At 41.2% G+C, this 23352-nt stretch overlaps 2 protein-coding genes across 5 annotated transcripts in view; both read left to right on the forward strand.

Moving 5' to 3' along the window:
- Positions 1-5521: 5521 nt before the first annotated feature.
- Positions 5522-11783, forward strand: dhh (desert hedgehog signaling molecule). Of its 2 annotated transcripts, XM_080444677.1 has the most exons (4): positions 5522-5720; positions 6363-6796; positions 10113-10374; positions 10484-11783. In XM_080444677.1, exons 2-4 carry the CDS (start codon positions 6482-6484, stop codon positions 11269-11271), a joined length of 1365 nt encoding a protein of 454 aa, XP_080300803.1. In that variant the 5' UTR covers positions 5522-5720; positions 6363-6481; the 3' UTR covers positions 11272-11783. The 2 variants fall into 2 exon arrangements, with proteins under 2 accessions (XP_080300803.1, XP_080300802.1); XM_080444676.1 differs by having other exon boundaries at positions 5522-6796.
- A 5778-nt stretch (positions 11784-17561) lies between these two features.
- kmt2d (lysine (K)-specific methyltransferase 2D) overlaps positions 17562-23352 on the forward strand; it is a 40694-nt gene continuing 34903 nt past the window's right edge. For 2 of the 3 annotated variants that reach the window (XM_080445757.1, XM_080445758.1), the window contains exons 1-5: positions 17562-18473; positions 21546-21628; positions 22169-22280; positions 22460-22662; positions 23168-23277. In XM_080445757.1, coding sequence (XP_080301883.1) covers positions 21580-21628; positions 22169-22280; positions 22460-22662; positions 23168-23277 — 474 coding nt within the window. In that variant the 5' untranslated portion in view covers positions 17562-18473; positions 21546-21579. Of the gene's footprint in view, positions 18474-21545; positions 21629-22168; positions 22281-22459; positions 22663-23167; positions 23278-23352 lie in introns of those variants that run through there. The other variant, XM_080445759.1, reaches the window with a different exon arrangement.

Genomic DNA, 23352 nt, shown 5'->3' on the forward strand with positions numbered 1-23352 from the left:
TGTGTGTTTGACAGAGCAACACATTTGCTCTGTCTAGAAAAAGACTAGTGGAGCTACCTGTCAGGTGTTTTTTATTACTCACTGATGCATGTCATCACCAGTGTTTGTATATAGGAGAAGATGCCAGCCATCACATCGCATTGTCATTTTAACAAACACATTCACCTATTTGTATACTTGGGAGGAAGGACACCAACGTTCCGAGAAGAATGCAATTTACATGCTATTTATACCTTTTTTAACTCCCTAACATGACTTCATAGGCATCAAATGCAATACTTAAAACCTTTGGTGAATTATGTTCTGTGACTAGATGGAATTCTTCAAGAAAGCTCTTGGCCTAAATCCTCATCTCATGTGTGAATTGCCTTTGTTTCCAGTGAACCGAACCCTCTAGCCAACTGAATGTCCTTGGGATGAAACTCTCTTTAAATGTAAATAAACACTGCCAGTACTGTGCTATTTGAGGTCCATATCTAGGTAACCCAATTCTTTGCTGAAATTCTATCTTTTGTTGACTAAAATGCAAGGGCAAATGAGACATGTGGTTTTAGCCTATATGTTTGGATTATATTATGAGAGAACTACTATTGCTTAAGGAATTTACTCATGTTAAAGCTTAAATGGTGAAACAAGTGAGTTTCTATGGGGCATATTAGAATATCACCTCCCCGAAAATATGAGGGTTGGTGGCACAGGAGTCCCATTGGGTAAAATCTATATCTTACATACACGATTGTGTCACTCGTCAAAAATAAGTGATTTTGCCTTGCGTTGTTCGATTGACGCCACCGTGCGACGAAGTATATAATAGACTATTAGACTCAACATGCTCTATTGGACTAGTTGGTGGGCATATCAGGGACAAGGCGGGAGACAGACAGCCTGTAATGGGATGAGATAGGCTATCTTTATTGTCAAAACACGAGAATGAAGGGGGGAAAAAAGACACAGATTAGCTTTCCTGACAGTCGGCCGTTTGAAGTGCATGCCAAAGTGCATTAGGGGCTATTATTCCCACTTTTGGACGCTTGCAGATGCAGAGCCACTCACAGGAAAAGGCGAGACTTTCTTGCTAATCAACTGATAATGGGGTTGCACTGTCCATTTGCCATGGCTGCCCTCCATGCACACTCATGGCACACTTGCTTCACACACTCGATTGGCACATACACAGTCAAATCCAGTATGTGATTTTAACCACATTAAACCCTGGCATCCATATTTTTCGGCATGTCATCATACCTTCCAAAAATTGTCAAAAGTAAAAATAAAACATATTTTTTGGAACTTTCAAAACATCTACAAGCTTACAAGCGCTGTGTGCTTGAAGAGTGGCTATTTTAGAATCCAATGTATAAAATAGGGCTTAAGTGGTTAAACTACACTCATAAGGGGACATTTTTACCATTTATTTTACTGTGAAGGCCTTGGTCCAAACACAAATAGACGGCCATCTCCGCAGCAGTTGTGACAAACTTTAACCTGCTAAATGTTACATTGGTCACTTTGCGTGGCTGCTATCAGTTTGGGGGACCCCTCTAATATCACTATTTGAGGGGAGGGCGGAGGACAGCGAGTGTACAGTATGTAACGTACACACACGACATGCATATCTTTCACAGCAGGTACATTTAATGAGATACAGCGTTATATCTGACCTCTGACCTGCTTGTCTGGGGCCAGGAAGTTCCACCCATGGTCAGTCTATTGTCCAAACCCAGTGCAGCATCGCCTCAGCCCCCCTGGCTCAGCCATTGCTGTGCTTTTTCAACCTGCAATATCTCGGCGAGGATATAGCCACTAAAACACGGCCCTGCCTTATGTTAACAGTATACACACCAGCGTACTGTCACAGTGTTGTTTGGGTCACCTGAACACGTCACACATTACACCACAGTTGGTGATAATAAGTGTGTTCTTTGAGGGCGAAGGGCTGCATGACTCGACCAAACACAAAGCTAACAGTACCTAAGCCAGAAATTATCCAGAATGTGTGGCCACATCACAGCGCACCACCCTGCTTCTTCCTGCACTGATAACAGGGTGAGAGACAGTAGAACGGGGTGGTGCTCTGACTGCTGGTCTGGTCAGTGAGAGTGGATGGAGGGGGGCCTTGACTTTCCTTCACCCCCCCCACCCCCACCCCCTCGACCCTTCCAACGGCCTCCATCTGAGGAAGTGGATCTTGCAGCATGTCTTTTCAGTTCCAGGAGACAAAACAAGCACTTAACCACTTAAACCCTGTGTGGCAGCTATTTTTGTAGAATGTTTGCCTATTTTAGCTCAATGTTTGCCTCTTTTCACCGAATGTTTGCCTATTATGACAGAAGACACCATGTGGTTAAGATGTCAAAGCCTGAATTGTTTCATTATGAAAGTCTACATTATTGCTGCTGCTTTATAATTGCATGTATATAACAACTATCTTAAAAATCCTTAAAGATCCCCTCCTTGTTCAAATTATTACTGTATAGCATCTTGTATGCTACTGTTCCTTAGGCGTTTCTATGTTGAACAGGCTGCGAAAACAAATATCCCTCTGGTATATATAAAGTCTAATCTAATCTAACTCCTATTATGTCCTGCATGCATTTGTCAATTAGGGAGGGACCAATCGATAGATTTCCCTGGAGTTCTCCCTGACACTTGCTCATGAAGGGAAAGGCTTCATGGGCATCATGGCAGGCAGGTATTTGACCATGAGCCCAGCAGGTGTAGGCACACAGGCCTCCAGTTGGAGGGAACAAAGAAGGGTAGGCTGACCCAGCGAGGCAGGAAAGATCTCGTTTTCTGTGCTGTAGCTTTGCAGGAAACACAGCCATTCACACAGCCATATACTCCCATCCTGAAGTGGGGGAGCTGGGGGCTGTTAAGAGTCAGGAGGAGGCAGGGGAATAGAGGAGGGGTGCTCTGAAATAAAAACTAATAATAATGACTTTATTTCCATCTCCAGCCCACAGATGTTTGCTTCCTTCCCTTGCCTTTCATGTCAGATGGAAATCTCTTTTCTTATATTGGTTTAAAGAGAAACACCACTGTGCGGGTAATTGTTGAAATGAAAGCATTTGTTGCTTTTTTTTGGTTGCTTTTTTTTTCTTTTTTTGATTGAGCCATTCCCTGCATTTGTCACGATGGCTGAGATCTCTCATCTGCGTGCCGGGGCCCGACTTGAGCATTCTTCCATGTTTATCATAAGCACAGGAAGATGCAGCTCCACCACGCCACCCCTCCCTTCAACATCCTGGGATCTTCTGAGACCTTCCCTTACATGGCTGCCTCTCCATGGCCCCTGCATACAGCAGCTTATTGACCTTTGACCCATCGCTATGTGTAAAGCAATGGGGTTTATGTCTGTCCAGAATGTTGTTTGTTAAATACTGTTTAATTGTGGGGGCAGCCATAGCTGAATGGACGGAGAGGTCAGGTCGCCTGGGAAACAGAAGGTACCAGGGTCGCGCCCCAGCCTGCCCTGTCTAATGTGTCGAAAGTGTACGCGAGCACAAGACACTTAACCCCCGACTGCTCCCCAGATGCTGTATTAATAGAGCCCACTGCTCCTAATGGTTAGGATGGGTAAATGCAGTGGAGAAATTTCACATGTGCGCAAATGTATGGTGACAAAAATACCCCAAAGGACTGGGAGTGGGGACTAAATGATGATGATGATGATATGCACACAATTGTAATTATAATCCCTTATTTGAATTAATGAGGGAATTCTAAAGTGTAGGGGTGCCTTTTTAAATTAGTAAAATTTTGCATGCTAAATGCCGTCTATAACTATCGTTCACCATTGTCTTTGTTAGTTGTGGTGTGGACTCTGCCATCCACTTGAGTTGTGACGATTTTTAAAACTATGTCTTTATAGATATAGTTATAGTGCTGGGCGTGAACGGCACTTAAAACACTTGATGACGACAGGTGAACCGTCCTTCACGTACCAGCAAGATACAACATTAAGATACAAGCGAACCTAAATAATAGCAGAAAATCCTGAAGATTCTCATGATTAATCAGTGTTTGGTGTCTTTATTGGCCATGACACACTAGTGTCCACAAGACTTCCTGGAAGCTAAAGGAAAGATAGTGTAGTAGCACTTTGACCTTTGATATCTATTAATTTCAGTTTCCGTATAGGTGATTAGAGAGGTCAGGCTCACGGGTAAAGCACAAATCCCCATGATTCCTCTTTCCCATGTTCCCTCTGGGATATTATCTCTTGACACTTTTTTTTATGACACTCTTATTCCCAGCTATTGTTCTGAGATGGATAAAAATAATATGTTGTTGTGGCCACTGGGTGTTCCCAGTGAAGGGGTCTAGGGGTGGCTGGGTTCAGGGGTCACTCGTGTCAGCCTGGGTCTCCTGGCCGAGGAGGCAAACAAAGGAAGGCAGCACTGTAAGTCAAAGAGAGTGTGCCAGGGTGTCAAGGCTGGACACTAGGAGCCCCTCTCAGCAGCAGGATGCTTGTCCAAACGGATCTGACTTGATGTCACTTTCAATCTGGGTTATTAATATCTTAAAGCACATGGAGTCATGATAGTGAGTGTGAGATGGGCCGATCTAGTATGCAGTGACTGTGATGAACAAACAGACACAAGGGTTTAGTGGGTTCAAACTATGAGACCTTCTGTTGACATAACTGATATCTGGGGGGGGGGGTGTATGGACATAGCATTAAAGCAAGGGAGAATACAAATGCCCTATGATCTAATTTATTAGCTGTCACAAATCTCTGGAAATTACAAGTGTACTTTTATCAGCTCTTTTGTTGTCTAGAGCTATTCAGGTAGCCTTTTCAACTTTGTACGAGAAACTTGAATGCCAACCACACTGAAAACACTGAAAAGTCTATTCTTTTTTAATTTAGCCAATAGCTTTAAATGTAGAGACATTTGACATGGGGGGGCAGGAAGCATAGACATAGGCAGAAGTAGGCAGTGGTGGAAAAATAAATGTTTTACTTATCAATGCTGCAATGTACGAATACTCTGTTACAAGTAAAAGTCTGGGATTCAAAATTTACTTGAGTAAAAGTACAAAAGTATTGGCATCAAAATATACTTAAAGTAGGCTATCAAAAGTAAACCATTATACAGAATATAGTTTTCATTCAATTGTATAAAAAATATTTGAAAATAGCAGATCTATAAGCTCACGATGCCTTGCATCACGAAGCATTGTGAGCTTGTAGATCTGCTATTTTCAAATGTCCGAAATGTATAATATAGGGCTGAAGTGGGTAATGTATGTTTTATAATAATAAAAAAGAAAACATCTACAAACTAACTAGTAACTAAAGTTTTCAAATAATTGTAGTGAAGTAAAAAAGTATAACATTTGCCTCTGAGATGTAGTGGAGTAGAAGTAAAAGTAGGCTACTGAAAATTGGAAATAAAGTAAAAAATACCTCAAGATTGTACTTAAGTACAGTACTTGAGTAAATGTACTTGTAGTTACTTTACACCACTGATCATAATGTCGCTTGGAGGCGTGTTGCTGTCGCAGTGGGAGCAGCAGAGGAAGGGAGGGCAATGCTGTCCAGACGCTAAAAAGAGCCCATGGCTGGAGTTGGAGCACCGCGGTGGTCAGGAGCGATGAGACGCGACAGAAGACGGTGGACCGACTGGACACAAACCACACGAGAAGATCGAAGCACTACTGAATGGATGAATAGGATGATCAATGTCACTGGGACATGAAGAGTACTTTCAGAGGTAGGCTTTACGCAATTGGAGTCGTTTCTGTGCGTCATTTCTGCGCCTTATTGCCCCAAGGAACTGCTGCCATCAGGTGCCAATAAAAGAGGGACGCGGTGGAAAAGTGAATGGAAGCCCCCGAAAAACACCTGCGTCAGGAGGATTCGGACAGGTACCTCAGAATAAAGGCACGAAGATGACTACTCAATGAACTGGCATACGAACAACAAACTGATCACTGTCGAATTTAAATCAAACAGCCATGATGCGTCCTTTATACTATTACATCTGATGGAAAAACTTCAGTGACTGCTTTTAAAAGTGCCATCTATAGACTTTTAGGTTGTGTGATGCCATTCAAAGTGATATAACGTGTGGTCAGAATTATTTTGGAAAACAAGTCATTAAATTAGTTATTTAGACTTTTTTTTTAAATGATTTTCTTTTTGACTTTTAGGTCGTGAAGCCGTTCAAAGTTTATGGAAAACAAGTCATTAAATTATTTATTTACAATATTTTTTTCTCCTTACGATTGAACAGAACTATAAAATAAGAAGTGCCTGCTGAATGTCACAATGATTCATATTTTAGTTTGTGCCATTATTTAAAACATCAGATTTGTTTTATTATTATATACCCCATGATCTGGAATGGACCAAGATTTTTTGACCCTCATCATTCAAATGCTATCACCCTCCTGGACCTGGACTGTCACCACCACCGTGGGCACTGCTGCCACTGTGGGCCTCTGATTCCACTGGGATCCAGACGTCTCACCAATGAAGCACCACTCCTGGTGGGCCCACAGCCTGGCACGGCTCGGCCTGCTCGCCGTGTGTACATGGTCCCTGGTGGTCCAGGGATGCGGACCCGGCCCTGGGTATGGCGTCCGCTCCAGGCCTAGGAAACTCACAGCCATGCACTACAAGCAGTTTGTCCCCAACTTCTCCGAGAACAACCTCGGGGCCAGTGGCAGAGCAGAGGGCAAGATCACACGCAACTCGGAGCGCTTCAATGAACTGGTCTGCAACTACAATCCAGACATTGTCTTCAAGGATGAAGAGAACAGCAACGCGGACCGCTTCATGACTAAGGTGAGACTGTGGTTTGGTATTTAGTGGTCAGTTAAGTAAAGGCCAGTGCTTCTCAAACTTTTTAAATTCAAGGATGCCCTTTAACTCTGACAGTGTACAAATAGAACCAAATGGATTTGGTTCCATTTGTATACTGTCAGAGTTACAGGCCTGCAAGGGTACAATTTAGAACCCCTTCAAGGAACCCTGAGAGTCCCTGGACCCCACTTTGAGAATCACTGGTCTAGGCTACTATTCCATGTTTCACTTTTATTTCCACCAGTTACACATGGTGGCTGTGGTACAGTATATATAGGCTATAGTGGTTAATAGGACCTTGACAACCAAAAATAAAATAATAATTCAATGAAAAAAGTCCCTTCACATTTTCCAGTTGAAAATATGTTATTTTTGGGCAGCTACAATGAAGTATATAGCTTATAAGTTGTAATGATTTGGGCTTTTGGGGCAGATGTGCTGTTGTTGATGTTGATACTTTATTCTGGAGGATGCTCTCTGTTCTCCCTTGAACTCTTTTAATATATACAATCCCTCGCTCTGATAACCAATTTCCCTGTGTGTAGGAGAGTAAGGCTTGCCTTTTTTTACACTTCCAAAGTAATGGCATTGCCTCTCCAACTCACAAAGCTAAAGCAAAAAGAGGATGACCAAATGTACCGGTTACTCTGCTGTACTCTAAACTACTACATGTTCACACCAAGCTCTGAACACATAAACAAATATTCAACACAAGGTCTCAAAGTTTTAAACTTCCACTCCACTCCCTCTTCGCAAGATAAGAAGATCAGGATGTAATTCAACACTACCTTCCAGGAGACCAAGTTCCACTTCCTTTTAATCTTTAACCACAGTCTTTGTTATCGGTAATAAAACGATTCCTCTGACTGGTTCTCTGTTTGTTTAGGAGGGAAAGGCAGGTGAGGCACTTAAACATGAGTCTGTACTGTTTATTGGACCAGGTATATGACATTTTAAATATAGGGCCCAGCAGAATTGGACCACTGGCCTAAATGAGTTGACAATTTTGAATCAACATCCCTACTGAGATCGAATACAAGAACACTTGCCCCAAAACACGCTCGCCTCGGGTCAAACCCGGCGACCTCGGAACGGTTGCCACCAGGTATTCCTAAACGTAACCTCAGTAAAACTATGCCTAAACCTGACCTTATTCCTAAACGTAACCTCAGTAAAACTATGCCTAAACCTAACCTTATTCCTAAACGTAACCTCAGTAAAACTATGCATAACCCTAACCTTATTCTACTGAGTGAGTCCTTTTGGATCAGGTGGCGATACCCTCCCTGGAGTGACGTGACTGTGATTATTTTGTGATGTGAATCTGTGTTTCCTTCTCCTCCCTGAGTGATTCTATGTGATGGAAATCTGTGACTGCATATGTTTGCCCTTCCCGGTGCCCAGTGTGAGGATGTTGAGGGTGTGTGCGTGCGTGCATGTGCCCCTTTCTTGCCCAGATGTGAAAGACACTCTTTGTGTGTCATTTGGAGACTCAAGAGGGGTCGCCTATACAAAATTCCCGCCTGCTGAAGTAATGGCACCGTTGGAAAAGCCGCTATTGTAGTTCCGACAATGTAACGCCTCTCTTCAATGGCATTGCGAGAAAAATGTACCCAGTTTGTTTTCTGGCCCTCTCGCTTTCTCACTCTTGCTGTCACATTCCCAAGTGCATGCCCATACATTCCTCCCCTCTGCCCTCTCCCTTAGTCCCAACCTTGGCTCTTGACTCCCCTGCTTCCTTCTCACCCAGCTTTCTCTGTCTTTTCTCACTCCTTCCTTCTGTCTCTTACAGCCCCCCCCCACGTCTCTCTCTCTCTCACACTCCATCTCTGCCTTCCAACTCAGCGTTCTTTTCTGTAAAATGGTGAAATTGTGAATTCAGTTAGAAAATAAAGTTTCTATTCAGCAAGAGCAGACATCAAGCCACAAGACCTGCCAAGACAACACCAAGTCACGAGTGAATATGCTTTTAAAAGTCGACAATGAGCAGAGTGTAGCACCTTGGATGCTGACGTCATCATTTTTTGCCAGCTATTTTGTGACAATGCTGACAGTCTTATAATATTAAGGCCCACGGGGGTGTTGGAGTTGCTGTGTTAACATTTCTGATCAAATGTCTCAGGGGTGACACTGAGAAACTCATTCCTGGAGCTGTCTGGAAAGAGAGAAAGAGAATGGCCTTGATTATTCTGTCACCCTTCAGAAAATGCCAAGGAATGTGCCAAACTCGCTACAGTAGCTTTGTTCTTGGTTGTTTGAGTAAGGAGCAGTGGAGATTGGCCTTTAGCAGAAGAGAGGAGGAATTATGTGCGTCACTCGACAGACCTGGTCTACTGTAAAATCCTATTTTTATTGTTGCAAATGTTGCTTTATTATATAGTAGACTGTAGAGAAACAGGAAACTGAGGTCAGGGAGAAGGGAGACATGTCGAAAAGATTCGGGTCCTTGCGACTTACTAAGAGGTGCATGGTCCGTGCACTAACTGACTGATTGTCGTTTCAAACAAGTTGCAGAGAAATTAGTGCACTGCACAGCAGGTTCATTTTCTACTCTCGGCTTTTCCTAAGATCACAGTTGAGGATAAGGGCTACAAATACTGTAGGTGTTGATTAAATATTTGTACATATGAGTTTCACAGAACTTAGTCACCACGCACTGCAGTGAACAGGAGGTTAATTTCTACTCTAGGCTGTTCCATTCCCTTGATAATAACTGATGACAAGCATCTTCGTCACATTGCACTTCCCGCCAAAACTAAATGATCATCAAAAACACTATGATCATAAAATGAAGTTAAACATCACAGCATTCACATTCATCAAACTACTAAACTTTAATAATTATACTAGCTCCAAATGAGACCTCTCTCTCTGTCCGTCTCTCTGTATCTGTCTGTCTGTCTGTCTGTTTGTTTGTCTGTGTGTACATATAGCGTTTTATATTTGTTGAGGACATTGTATTTTGGTGTTATTTTTTTTGCCATGTTGATGAATTGAATACATAGGACCGCAATGGAAACAAGTCCTCAGGACTTTTTTGTGTTATCCTTTTAGCCCAAGTGCATGACTGTACCCGTTCTGTTTTGCATTTCTGTCTAATAAAGTATTCAATCAATAAATCAATCAATGTGTGTGTGTGTGTGTGTGTGTGTGTGTGTGTGTGTGTGTGTGTGTGTGTGTGTGTGTGTGTGTGTGTGTGTGTGTGTGTGTGTGTGTGTGTGTGTGCGTTTGTGCGTTTGTGCGTGCGTGCGTGTGTGTGCGTGTGTGTGTGTGTGTGTCTCTCTATCTCTCATTCCAGCGGTGCAAGGACTGTCTGAACAGGCTGGCTATCGCAGTGATGAACCAGTGGCCAGGGGTGCACTTGCGAGTGACAGAAGCATGGGACGAGGATGGTCACCATCCCCCTGACTCTCTGCACTACGAGGGCAGAGCTGTGGACATAACCACAGATGACAGAAAGACAGAAAAATATGGTCTTCTAGCTCAGCTGGCCGTGGAAGCTGGCTTTGACTGGGTGCACTATGAGTCCAAGTACCACGTCCACTGCTCTGTAAAGGCTGGTGAGTTTTTCTAAGGAGCATTACCTCACTATGATGTGTTAAGTCACACTCATCATCACAATGGAAATGCTGCCTTTTCAGTCTTTGTCTTGTTTGTTGACGTTTTCAGATCACTCTGTGACAGTAGAGAAAGGCGGTTGTTTCCCAGGCTGGGCCCGGGTGAGTGTCGCCGGAGGAGGGCAGAAGACCCTGTCATCACTGGCTCCTGGAGACAGAATCGTGGCCCTGTCTGGGACGGGTCATGTGGTGTTCAGCCAAGTGCTTCTGTTTCTGCACCGGGACCAGGAAAGCAGGTCTACTTTCTTGACTCTGCAGACAGAACACGGCCATAGACTAACCCTGACTCCCCATCACTTGGTCTTTCTAGCCCCCCATGACAAACTCCACCACAGCGAGTATCGGGCTTGGTTTGCAAGCAGAGCCAAGAGAGGGGACTATGTGCTCATCCATGGAGCAGGCGGTCGAATACAACCTTCTCGAATCGTCTCGATTTCAATAGAGGAGGGAGTGGGTGTCTATGCACCATTAACAGAAGATGGAACTTTGTTTGTTGATGGGGTGCTGGCATCCAGTTACGCACTGGTTGAGGACCACAGCCTTGCACACTGGGTTTTTGGACCATTTCGACTTCTCTCCTCTTTTTACCAGATGCTTTCGGGAGAGAAAACAAATGTATTTCAGGCCACAGCGGCTATGACAGCTCACACTGAGACTCCGTTGCAAAGTAGCACTACATATGGGAATAATAACAGTCTAAACTGCATCGACAATATGACATTACCTCTACAAATGGATGCTGAAGATAAGCAAAGACAAGCATCACATGTGCACTGGTATGCTAGACTGCTGTACAGTCTTGGACGCACGCTTCTAGACTCAAAGTCATTTCATCCCTAAAGGCCTTCAGTTAATCACTGGTACATGTGTCCTACTGATAATCTTTTACTGTGTAGATAGATTTACACTAATGCCTTCTGTATTCCCTGTTGCTCTGCCTTTCAATAAATTTGAAGCACTGGAAGGGCTTGTTTTCTTTCCTACTGGAATAAGCATTGTAATATACAGTAATGAGTTCATATTTCAGTCACAGTTTTGATTAAAAGATTAAAATTGATGACACAAATGATCAGAAAAGCCTATTCGTAAAAACAAATACTCATACCATAATTAATGTATTATAATGCATTTGTACATGATGTTACATGTTTAAACTACTTCAATACATGCGTATGACATGTCGTATTCTCAATTATTCAAATGTGATAAGAATGAGGTCTTTTTTTTTAAACAATAAAAGCTTTATTTTTGTACCATATGAACCATAATATATAAATGTTTCAATTTATAATTGTTCAATTAAATACATGTATGTCCTACTCTGTTATGTTATTAAAAAAAACACCCCACTACTGTATGTGTTTAGTTTGAGAGTAAATTTAGCTTATTAAGCTATGTTACCTTTTGCTTCGTTTGCCAAACATGATATGAAAATCTTAAGAGATAGGACCAGGATTATTTCTAGGAGTCATTTGAGTACAGTAATTGTTTGTGTAACAGAGGGTAAAAGCCCGCCATGGAAATCTAGACCAAAGTTAATAAAAAGCCCAGCCACATACTTAATATTCTTACACTGCACCCTACCACCTTGTCTTTATCATAGTTATACTGTAGCTTGTAATCAGTGTTTCAGAACAAGATAACTTCTTTTTTTTCTTTCTTTGAACAGACAGGTTTGATTAATATTCCAAGATTGTGGGCAATTTTTGGTGATGTGTGCTCTGATTGCATCAGTTTTGATTTCCCTACATTAGCTCCAAGGCAAGCTCTTGAACCAGTTAGTAAAATTCATTTAGACATCATGTTCTAAACACTGTTACCAGATGTATTACAATATGGAACTAGGTCTTTATTAATTATCCTACAAGTCTTTTCAATTATTTTAATGTAATAATGATAATAATTCAAAATGAGCACTCCCATAGTTGTAAGAATATGTTAGACAAGACAAGCAGAACAAAAGAGTTGCAGGTTCCTGGTTCGATACCCAGCTCCTCCTGGGCTGCTTGTTGCAGTGTCCTTGAACACTGTGAGACACTGAACCCCTAACTGCTCTTGATAAGCAGGTTGGCGCCTTGCATGGTTTCCTGCAGCATAGTTGTGTGAATGGGAATGTAATAATGACTACTGTAAAAAGCGCTTAGGAAAAAGGCACTACATAAATGCACCATTTACCAAGAAGTAATATTAGGTTATACACCCCCTTGTGGACATTATGCATTATGCCTGTGAGATGCGTTTGTGTAATTCCCTAACATGTATGAAAGAACATCTATCAATATACAATTTAATGAAAAATTATGATAATAATAATAATAATGATAATTAATTAATGAATTAATTGATGATAAATAAGCTTAATTTGTATAGCACCTTTCAAAACAAAGTTACACATGCTTGCAGAGAATCAAAACACATAAGCTAAAATAACACAACAGAAAATACAGATAACTATGTGTGTACTGTACAGTGTGTGTGCATGTGTGCATGTGTGCATGCGTGCGTGTGTTTCAAATACTCTGTTAATTAATGGTAGGCTTAAGCTTTTTTTATACTGACATTTCACCTTAAAGTGTAATGATCTCTCAACTGTTATCTTACTGGCCAGTGTGTGCTCAAAACACATTAAGTAAATCAACCAAAAGCTGACTTGACCACTTTAATTAAGTAATGATTGGACTGCGTATTCTTGTAGGATGCATAAATGTATCCGAAATTCAAGAAATGTAGACAAATTAAACCTAGATGGGGACAAAGAGTAGCCTACATTGTATTGTTCCATTTTATGCTCTGTTGTAAACAGCTGTGGAGGTATTTCAGGGGATTATCCTTGAGATACAGGAGGCAGATGGGAAAGCACCAACTCCCTTAACTGGCCAATAGGATAAGCATTGTGACCTAATACCACCCTCTATTTACAGCCTTTGGCCAATCACTGAACAGAGAGTCACAGTCTTCCAACCAGTCTCAGCCCCCCAAAAATCTAATCCAATCTTGCTAAAGCTGAATGGGGAGTTAACTAATCCTGTCAGGGGCACCAGTAACAACCTATTTTCTAAATGAAACCTGTACACCCATCATTTGGTCCTCTGCTATCTCACAGATTTGATAAAAAAAATCATCATTGCAAACAGTTATAGGCTACTGTATTCATAAAATACATTTCAAAGCTATCGTGCTTGAACAATGGCCACAAGAGACACTCACACCAAAAATAGACCTTGTAATCCTTAAAGAAGCCGTTTTGTTACCATAAAACCAGGTTATACCATCCACTACTCACAGTAGGCCTACGACATAACATCTCAACCTAGGGTTCTTTATTGCTGTATTTTCAATCATGTGAAATCAAGTGTAATTCAAATCTAGATCTTCAATCTCCAGTGTAATTCTACAGCTATATTTCTAGATCACCTCCCCATCATACCAACTAATTCCATTAGGTCTGCTGCTGCAGAATTGTGACAGAAATAAAGGCAGCTATTAATGCTTCAACATCAAACAATTATATAAACCAAGTATAGCTGTCTAAGCTTATTATGTTCTGAAACAACCACCATGAAATACAGCTTGGGGTTTCATACCTTATACACTTGATGTTGTGTATCCAGCATACATGACCTTGGTCTCATATCATCCTCTCTCCACAGAACTACCGAAGAATCATGCTTCTTAGAAGCCATGGTGACTCTTTATAGAGCAGTTAAGTATTAAGAGGTTTTAGTGGTTATTTATATCGTGACAGGTCTATATAATGCAGACTTTTACCACAAAGAGCCTTTGAAGACCCAGCACCATGCTGCCTACTTCTCTCTTGCAAACACTCATTTACAGGGCCTGCGTTTGGCCAGTTGGTGCACTGACCCTGTGATTGTGATCTGGGGCACAATCTGTATATATATTTGGGTTAGGGAATGGTTTGGGTTGGACTTCAGTGCTAAGCCTTTTTTAGAAAGGGCATCCTTTCCGAAAAAGGCAGAGCAAGCTAATTTTTGCTCTCGCCATCTTGTTTTTGAAAGAAAGTCTTTTTGGGATCCCGTATATTTGGGTTAGGGTTAGGGTTAGGGTTAGGGTTAGTTTTAGGTTATATGGTCCTGGCTATGAAACCTCATGTAGGTCTAGAGATCTATGAATCTGGGAAACTAGACATCTAGGAAGTTCCCAATGTCAAGGAATATTTAAGGATTGCATAAAAGTTGAATCATTAGTCTTGAGACCGTAGGGCTTGGCAATCCTAGTTAAACATTGTATGGCACTGTAACCTCTTGTGAATTCAAAAGTCACGCAGTCATATAGTTTGTTTTGCAGCATAGGACTTTGGAATGCAAAGAACATTCACCATATTTAAAAGATGGTAACTATGTACAATCTATTTTAGATTCTCTCTACCCAAACTAGTGAAAATAGCAGTGCTACAAACTCACAACGCAAGCATGTACATCTGCTATTTTCACTACTTCTTCAAAAGTTGTATTACATTTATGGAATTCCTTTTTATTTTTGTGGAATTTTTTGTAACATGACAATCACATCAGAGTACAACAACTATAAAATGTAAAACAAGAAAAGACAATGACAGATAATTTGGTAAATGTTCCAGATGAGTTCAAATAAAATATATAACATTAAAAAAACAATATACAAAGATAAAATACAAACAAAAACAGACACTCTTGCCCTCATACTCTCCCAGCACAAACCCTGCCGTCTTTCCCTTACTCCCTCTGTCTCCATAAACAACAGTATTATGTTTCATTGATCATAAAATATTAGAGATACAAACTTACCTAAAATTAAAAAAATCACACCCAGTGTGAAGTGGGCGGTGTCTTGCTAGCTAATCACAATACTGAATGGAGTCAACCAATCATGTACAAAAAATAAATACATTTATTGAAACACTCTTTATGAGGGTGTGATTCACTTAAAAAAAAACATAAATGTATTTTTTTTAAGTGCATAGTCCTATTTATAGGGCTATGCACATGTGTCATGTTTCACTAGCCAATCACAGTCCTGAATAGACTGTGATTGGCCAATCACGGTGCAGGGTTAGGGGGGTACACTGGTGGCCAATCACAGAGCAGGATTGGGGGGTGCAAATATCCAAACCTCACATATAGGGGCGGTTTCACCGCCCAAAAAATAAATTAAAAAATTATGCATTTAGGCGGATACATGCTACACATGAATGCACATCAATCATAGTGCAAAATACAAAAAAAACAGAGGGATACATCAAATGAATTAAAGACAAAAAATAATAAAGAATAATAAAATAAACACTCCAGTTCATTTCCCCCCCTTTTTTATGGAATTCCTTTGATTTTATTCATTTCTTTTGAAAATAAACTTTTGAAATAATTTTAACAAATTGTAGGAAATAACAAAAAGGAATACTTACTCACGACCCATAAAAACTGGGTCCACGACCCACAAATGAGTCCCGACCCAGAGTTTGGGAACCACTGGTCTAGGCTACTCTCAGACACAGAAGCCCCTACTCATGCATTGCTGCAGGAAGGTCACTGCCCAGGATCAGCTGCAGATCAGCCCACTTGAACAGGTGCACATTCAGTGCTTCGGGTGCAAATAATCTGCTGGCCATTTGCTAAATTCTGACATAACCTTCTGTTGTTTCTGAGGATCAGTCCAATGACACCCAAGATTTGCCTTAAAGGAGTAGTTCACCCAAAAAATGACTTATTTTCTATCAATTACACACCCCATGAAGCCTTGAATTCATGGATATTTTTTTGTTTTTGCTGCATTCCTAAGCTAATAATTTGATGACACACTCCATGAATTCAAGGCTTCATGGGGTGTGTAATTGATAGAAAATAAGTCATTTTTTGGGGTGAACTACTCCTTTAAACTGTAGATTCCATTTAGTTACAAAATAATCCAAGACACATTAAAATCATGCTGATGAGTGTTGACTGTCTTTCCTCTGGGTTTTCCTTACAATAACTGGATGAGATTTCACACATTTTCTCCAAATAATCAAGAAACACTCAAAGTTTAAAGTGGAAGGCAGCTTTGACCTCCCTCCCCCTTCCTCCACTCCATTCACCTAGGCTGACCTATAAGCTCTTTGACCCAGTATTTGACCTCTATGTGCAGAGAAATGCAACACTGTAACAGAAAAAGTTGTCTTCTTATATTAAAATATGATTGTGTTTTATACAGTAGCCTACATGTCACTTCACACCCTATTTGGGGAGGCAGGGATTTAATTAAGTAAAGACTATCCACCTTAATATATATATATATATTTTTTTAAAAGTAGCCTAAATGCTAATATCAATAACTGATTGAATAATTAATGTAATACATGAGAATTGGAGACGCACAGGAAAAATACCTAAAATTTGTCAACTGGGATCCATTGTGTAGCCTTCCATTTTGGGGGTAGTTTAAGTTCTGTATACCAGGTGGGAAATTTGGGGAATTATTCATAAACCGGATGGATGGATCATGTATGTCAGCAAAGGGGGATGGAGCAGTGAAATAACTACCTAGAATAAAGAGTATCCTGTAGTTTTGCTGTCTAGTTGATCATGTTATGATGTTATACAGTTATTATAACGGAGTGACTCTTAATCGAGCTCAAACATTCATGCTCTGCAATGACACGGTGTGCAGATCATCAAGCATGCTGATGATGTTGCTTAGATGGATCCAACAATCATTACAATCTAATGAAAAATGGCTTCCCCGGTTCTGAAAAATCTAATGACAACTATCCCCACCACCACCACCAGTGGTCCCCAGATTTAAATATTACAGTATTCTACACAACCGATGTTGTACGTCTACATGGCAATTTAGTACAACATCGGGTTGTGTAGAAATTAAAATACTGTAAATATTTGTAACATTACCTGCGCTGAACCAGAATGAAGATCCACTATAATAAATAGTAACAATACACTCTTGTTTGCGTGAATAAACATTTGACGTCGTTATCAGCTAGCATTAGCTGCTAACCACTTGGAAGAACACACTAGCGCGTGCGTGTGTGTGTGCGCGCGGCCAGGCACGTGCGTGCGTGTGTATGATTGTGGACGCAAACGCAGTTCACACAGTGAAGTGAAGTGATGTTGACCCATACAAGGGTACCCATGGAGGCAAAGTTGAGCTGCAAAATCTAGCTAGATTCATGTCCGGGAACGGCTGAAACTTTGTGGGTCTTGGGGGGGGGAACTAGTCTATTATTTATTGACATCTCAACTAAAGTTCTTGGATGGGATGTCAGATCAGATCAGATGGGAACGGTTCTAATGGTGCAAACTTGCAGCAGCTTAATGCACGACCTCGAAGAGAAGAAGAGAGCGAGATTCCAGAACAGAGCTGCTGGGGCTAGCTAGCTTAGTTAGCCTCCAAAGCTAGCCTCTCACACACACACACACACACACAGTTGGGTTTAGTTTTGGAAACTTGGAGGGGGGCGCATGAACTTGAAACCCCCGGGACCTCCATGGTCGGAGACTAAACCCCCCTGGAGGTGCTTGAAGGATTCTACAAGCGGGGGATTCGAGGCCGGTTTTGGACGCGTATTAAGCATGAGTTTAGTTGGGTTAGCTGGGGCAAGCTAGCTTAGTTAGCCTCCAAGGTAGCCTCACACACACACACACACACACACAGTTGGGTTAGTTTTTGAAACTTCCAACTTGAAACGTCTACCCAACCCGGGACATCCATGTTCGGAGACTAAACCCCCCCCCGGGGGTGCTGAAGGGATTCTACCGGCGGGGATTCGGACCGGGTTTTGACGCGTATTACGCATGAGTTTGTTGTTGGGTTAGCATGGCTAGCTAGCTTAGTTAGCGCATTAGAGCTAACGTTATCCATCCGATATTGCTTGCACTTCCCCCCCACTCCAGCTCTCCCTCAGCCGGGCTAGCCTCAACCTCAGTCCCCCGGTAGATAAAATGAGACAACAACCGGCGACACTCGGGGGAGAAGCTGCGTGCTTGATGGCCGGTCTGTGGTGCTGATGTATAATATAAGGAGGACTGGAGGACATTTCCACTGTAAAGGTGAGAAAGAAAGATTTTTTTTATTTTTTTTTGTACTTCTCTCCAGGCCAGGGAGTAACAGAGTAGACACACAATAATAATGTATGTATATATTATAATATAATGTATGATGGCTAAATAAGGAGGACTGGAGGACATTTCCACTGTAAAAGGTGAGAAAGATGTTGGGGATTTTTATTGAAAACTTCTCTCCAGAAGTGACAGAGTAGACACTCAATTCAATTCAAAGGAGCTTTAATTGGCATGAGAAACACACACGTTTACATTGCCAACGTGAGTGTCAAAATACAATAAAAACTGATGTATAATAAACAGGACGGGACATTTCCACTGTAAAGGAGAGAAAGATGTTGGGGCTTTTTTTATTGAAAACTTCTCTCCAGAGAGTACAGAGTAGACACTCAATTCAATTCAAAGGACAGGTTTACTGCCCAAAACCAGTGTCAAAATACAATAAAAGTTGTAAGAAAATGGGGAAAGTACATACAGTTGGAGGGGGTACAGCATTGTGTTAAACAGAGCTATGTCACAGAGTAGAGACACACTTCAATTCAATTTCAAAGGAGCTTCATTGGCATGAGAAAAACACACGTTTACATTGCCCAAAGCGAGTGTCAACATACAATGAAAACAGTTAAGAAAATGGGGAAAGTATACAGTAAGAGAGGGTAGTACAGCATTGTGTTAAATAGAGCTAATGTCACAGAGTAGACACACAAGCCACCCTGACCTTAAACCGATGGAGGAGGAGGAGGAGGAGGGAGGGGGGCTCTGGGTACTAAGGCTAATATACCAGGCTATAATAACACTTTAGTCGAGCCTCGACAACAAAACAACGCAGTTGCGACGCTTTAAAGTGTCGACGCGAGTCGTGTCGACGCTTTTTTCGATACTATATGATTATTGTGAATATAAGTTATGACATGAAGTACCATAAATTACACCCCCAACATGTTAGCTCGTTGCAACATGGGTCGTGTCTACTTGCTGGGACACTAGCAGACTGCCCCGGTTTATAAAGCGCACACACAACCTGCGAACTTTAGTGTTAAATGTTTAGTAGTTGTGTTAGTTTTGGTGGTTGTTTGGCATGTTGAGGGTTTTGGCCATGCTGCTGCCGTTAGGGGTTCCACTTTATTGCTGAAATATGATAAATATTCCTTCCTTTTATAGGCAGTAACTGTTACAGTACTCACAACAAGGCTGTAGGCTATTGCCTGGAACGGGACAAATCCTTTGATGTCGGTTGTTTACATTGAGCGACACAGCGATTATCGGTTGCAGTTATATCACGTAGTGTCTTCGTTGTGGTTTTTGTGTAGTTGAAAATATGCTTTTCCCTTGCTGTTATTTATATTTTTGCAATATAAATAAACATGACAAATACTAACTTGTTGGTTGATTGATAATGGCGATCTTTTACCACCTATTTGGAGGTTGCGATCGCGCTAACTTTCATCATGACGCCTTGTATTAATAGGCCTTTATTTTATGATGTTAGATAACATATTTTTTTGGTTGAGTGTATGTTCATTTGGAAGTAGTACTGTTACCGTGTTGGAACCGCCCAACTCGCTTATCACAGAATATGATCAGAAAGTCGGTACGACCATCTTAGATTGATATTAGGGGCCATTAATTTAATTAGAATGTAGACATGCAGACTCTGCAGCGCAGAGTTGTTACACTTATTGAGTTGAAGAGTGTTATAACTGAACATAGATCTTAATTCCATTTTGACAGTCTAGTAGTGAACATTTTCATTTTATCTTATTGTATGATTTTGTAGGAACGGGAATTCACCTGGATTATGTATACCAATCCATTTTTATTGCAGCTATGATGATGACAGTCAAGTTGAAAACACACTCCTCCTATTACCAAACAAAAATGCTCTCCCCAAACTTGTATTTTTGTCATGTCAGCACTATGTTTTGAGTATTTGTTGTTGGGGAAAGAAAGATGGAGAGCCTGTGTGTGACTTGACTGAAGTACATTGGGAAATTTGATTTGATGGCGACACTTATTTTGGGAGATACTTGCTAATATTCACACTTAACTGATATGACTGTCCCGGGGCATCATAGTAGCCAAGTAAAAACATACCAGGGTATGTGAATTCATTCATCAATTGAGTTGCTCTCTCCTCAGTGTCTCGGTTGTAATTTGCCGCCGCTATGGGCACAATAAATCGACATTAGCTTAGCTAAACCGACCCTACGTCAGCTGCTGGGCACAAAATGGCAATCTAAATCTCCGTGTCCGGTATTGTCTCATATTCGGTATTTTTTTGTTAATGACTCGACTCCCCGGCAGCGGAACTATGATGCGAATGGCTGCGGTTCAGCACGAAATGAACACAGCTGCAACAGGAAGTTCTTTACACGGAAGTTGTATTTTTCTTTGTGTATCCCGTTTTATGGTTGTTTTATTTATGAAAACAACATTTTAATTTCTTGCCTTTTTGTTATCGTCCATGCATTAGCCGTGCCGGTTTGGATTATGCATTGCTGGGTAATCAAGTGCTTAAATGGTTTAAACGAATTGTGCATGATTTGTGTAGCTGTGACCCCCGCGCTATTTTCATGAGAGAGTTGGATCGCTTTTGCCTTGGTGTTAACGAGAATAATGCGTCGAAGCGGAATCAACTCAATTGAGGCCATAACAACCACATTTTGTATTTACATGCATTCTGTTGTTGATGGATAGACACGTGTTTCCATTGCTTTTGGATAGCTCCTAAAGTTAGTGCATAGTTTTGTGTGGCTAACAGGGACTTTAAATAATTTCCTCTTTATGTTTATTTTGTACATGCATGCATGTTGTTGGCTGTTTGATTATGCTAATGGTTATATAGGATTGCACATAACACAACTATCAACATGCGAAATCTAGATGTGATGTAATCCAACCTTCCAATCATTTCTTGAGTTGTGCAGTGGTGACATCACTGACACATGTGACATGATCACTATAGAGAGAAAAATCATCATAATAATTCTATTTCTATGCCAGGAAGAATGGTTGTTTTTACTCTTATTTCTTTAAATTCAACACTCTTGCATGTTGCAGATCTCTCGCAAGGAGGTCAAATTCAGTAGAGGGGATGGACGAGCAGAAATCAAACTGCGAAGAAAATGACTCTGAACCTACAGGTAACAGTGTGTTTGTTTTCACTTCACTTATATTAAAGACAGAGAATGAAAGGGCAGATGTTTTGTGTTTTCCCTGTTGAGTAAGGTTTCAAGAGGAAGCATTATAGCAGACAGTGGAGAACAGCAGTTAGTTGACTGCCCATATAAGAAGTAACCCAAGGATATTCAACTCAGGCAGACATATTGTACATAATTATGCAAGAGAAAGGTATAATGATAAAGAGCAAGGAGGGGGAAATATGAACGAGTAGATTTGCTTTACCCCCATTCAAACTGCTTTTAATACCTCAAGAGGCAATTCGTTTTTTTGACCAGCTTGTAAGAGAGAAACACAGAAACAAACAAACAAGTACTCCAAGGAGTACTTGTTTGTTTGGGGATGAACGATTTAGAACAACGATTAGTTTTGCAAGCATGTAAAATATGAAAACGCCCTGATAGCAACAGAAACATTTCACCTACTAAAACCCACAGCAACATATTTTTATTACACATGCAGAATTTTGGTATTAATTCCCCCCCACACATACACGTTTACAGCTGATGACAGAGCCCCTGCAAAGCAGCCTCTCTCCTCTGAGGTGGAGTCTGAGGCCCCTCCTGCTGTAGAGGATGTGTCTGATGCTACTGCTGCCACTCCCAGCACACCTGTGTAAGTATAGCTACCTCAGAAATACTTCAATGGCCAATATGAACTGTTATGTATTCAACTCCCCCCCCCCCCCCCCCCCAAAAAAAAACAAAACAAAACATGCTTTAGATGGCTGTTCTTGCTATTCAGAAGATCCACTTCACCCCAGTGTTTACATTATTTTACCTGTGGTAATACAGGGAGTGTGTGAGGGCCTGCGCTCTCTGTAACTGTGTGGATCGCAGCCTGCACGGACAGCGGGAACTCCGACACTTTGGGCCATCTTCCGAGCGGCCGACCCTGGAGCCCTCAGCTTCCTCACTGCCAGGGCCTGGAAATGATGACCTGTCTTCCATTGGATTTTCCGACTCGTCCTGTTTGGCAACACTCTTCGATGACTCAGGTTAGTGCTGGGCGATATGACTTCAGCTCAAATCAATATCACAATCGTCTCAAACCTTTGCCTCAATTACGATGAATGATTAATGAACGATTATTATTTATTTATTTTTAAAGTGAAAATAGCAGATCTACAAGCTCAAAACATCAGCTATTTTCACACGTTTTGTGTACCACCATTGTACAACGAAGTATTAATACAGGGTTAAGTGGTTATTAAAGAAATCTATTCGAATTTGTTCGTGTCGATTCGTTGATACATAATTAAATACATGTAATAAAAGCACAAAAAACCCTGCTAATTGCCCAGCCCTAACTCAGGTTGGTCTCCAAACGTTATTTGGCTTTTATCTTCGGCATGATAGATATTTAGTGGATTTGATACATTGATAAATAGAGTACATTTGATAATTTATCCATTTTGATATGAGATTATGCAGGCTATTGTATTTATCTATTTTTATCTGCACCAGGAGATCATATTATCATTGTTTTTATTTTGTGAACAGGGGGTTGTTGGGTCCATCACTGGTGTGCAGTGTGGTCAGACGGAGTGAAACAAATACAGAAGGAAGAGCTGGAGAATGTGGACAAGGCTGTTATCTCAGGGACACAGCGGGTAAGTTCGGTGGATCCACAGAAGCAGGAGGCAATTTGGATGAACAGATGCAGTGCATCTTTTTCTCAAAATATA

Source organism: Gymnoscopelus braueri (genome assembly GCF_963280865.1).
Source record: "Gymnoscopelus braueri genome assembly, chromosome: 12".
NCBI classification, from domain to species: domain Eukaryota; kingdom Metazoa; phylum Chordata; class Actinopteri; order Myctophiformes; family Myctophidae; genus Gymnoscopelus; species Gymnoscopelus braueri.

Bases quoted from the DNA above. Each gene is read 5' to 3' on its own strand.
- dhh (XM_080444676.1), top strand. From the start codon at position 6,482: ATGAAGCACCACTCCTGGTGGGCCCACAGCCTGGCACGGCTCGGCCTG. The intron at 6,797-10,112 runs GTGAGACTGTGG...CTCTCATTCCAG, and splicing joins CGGACCGCTTCATGACTAAG to CGGTGCAAGGACTGTCTGAA. The intron at 10,375-10,483 runs GTGAGTTTTTCT...TGACGTTTTCAG, and splicing joins CCACTGCTCTGTAAAGGCTG to ATCACTCTGTGACAGTAGAG.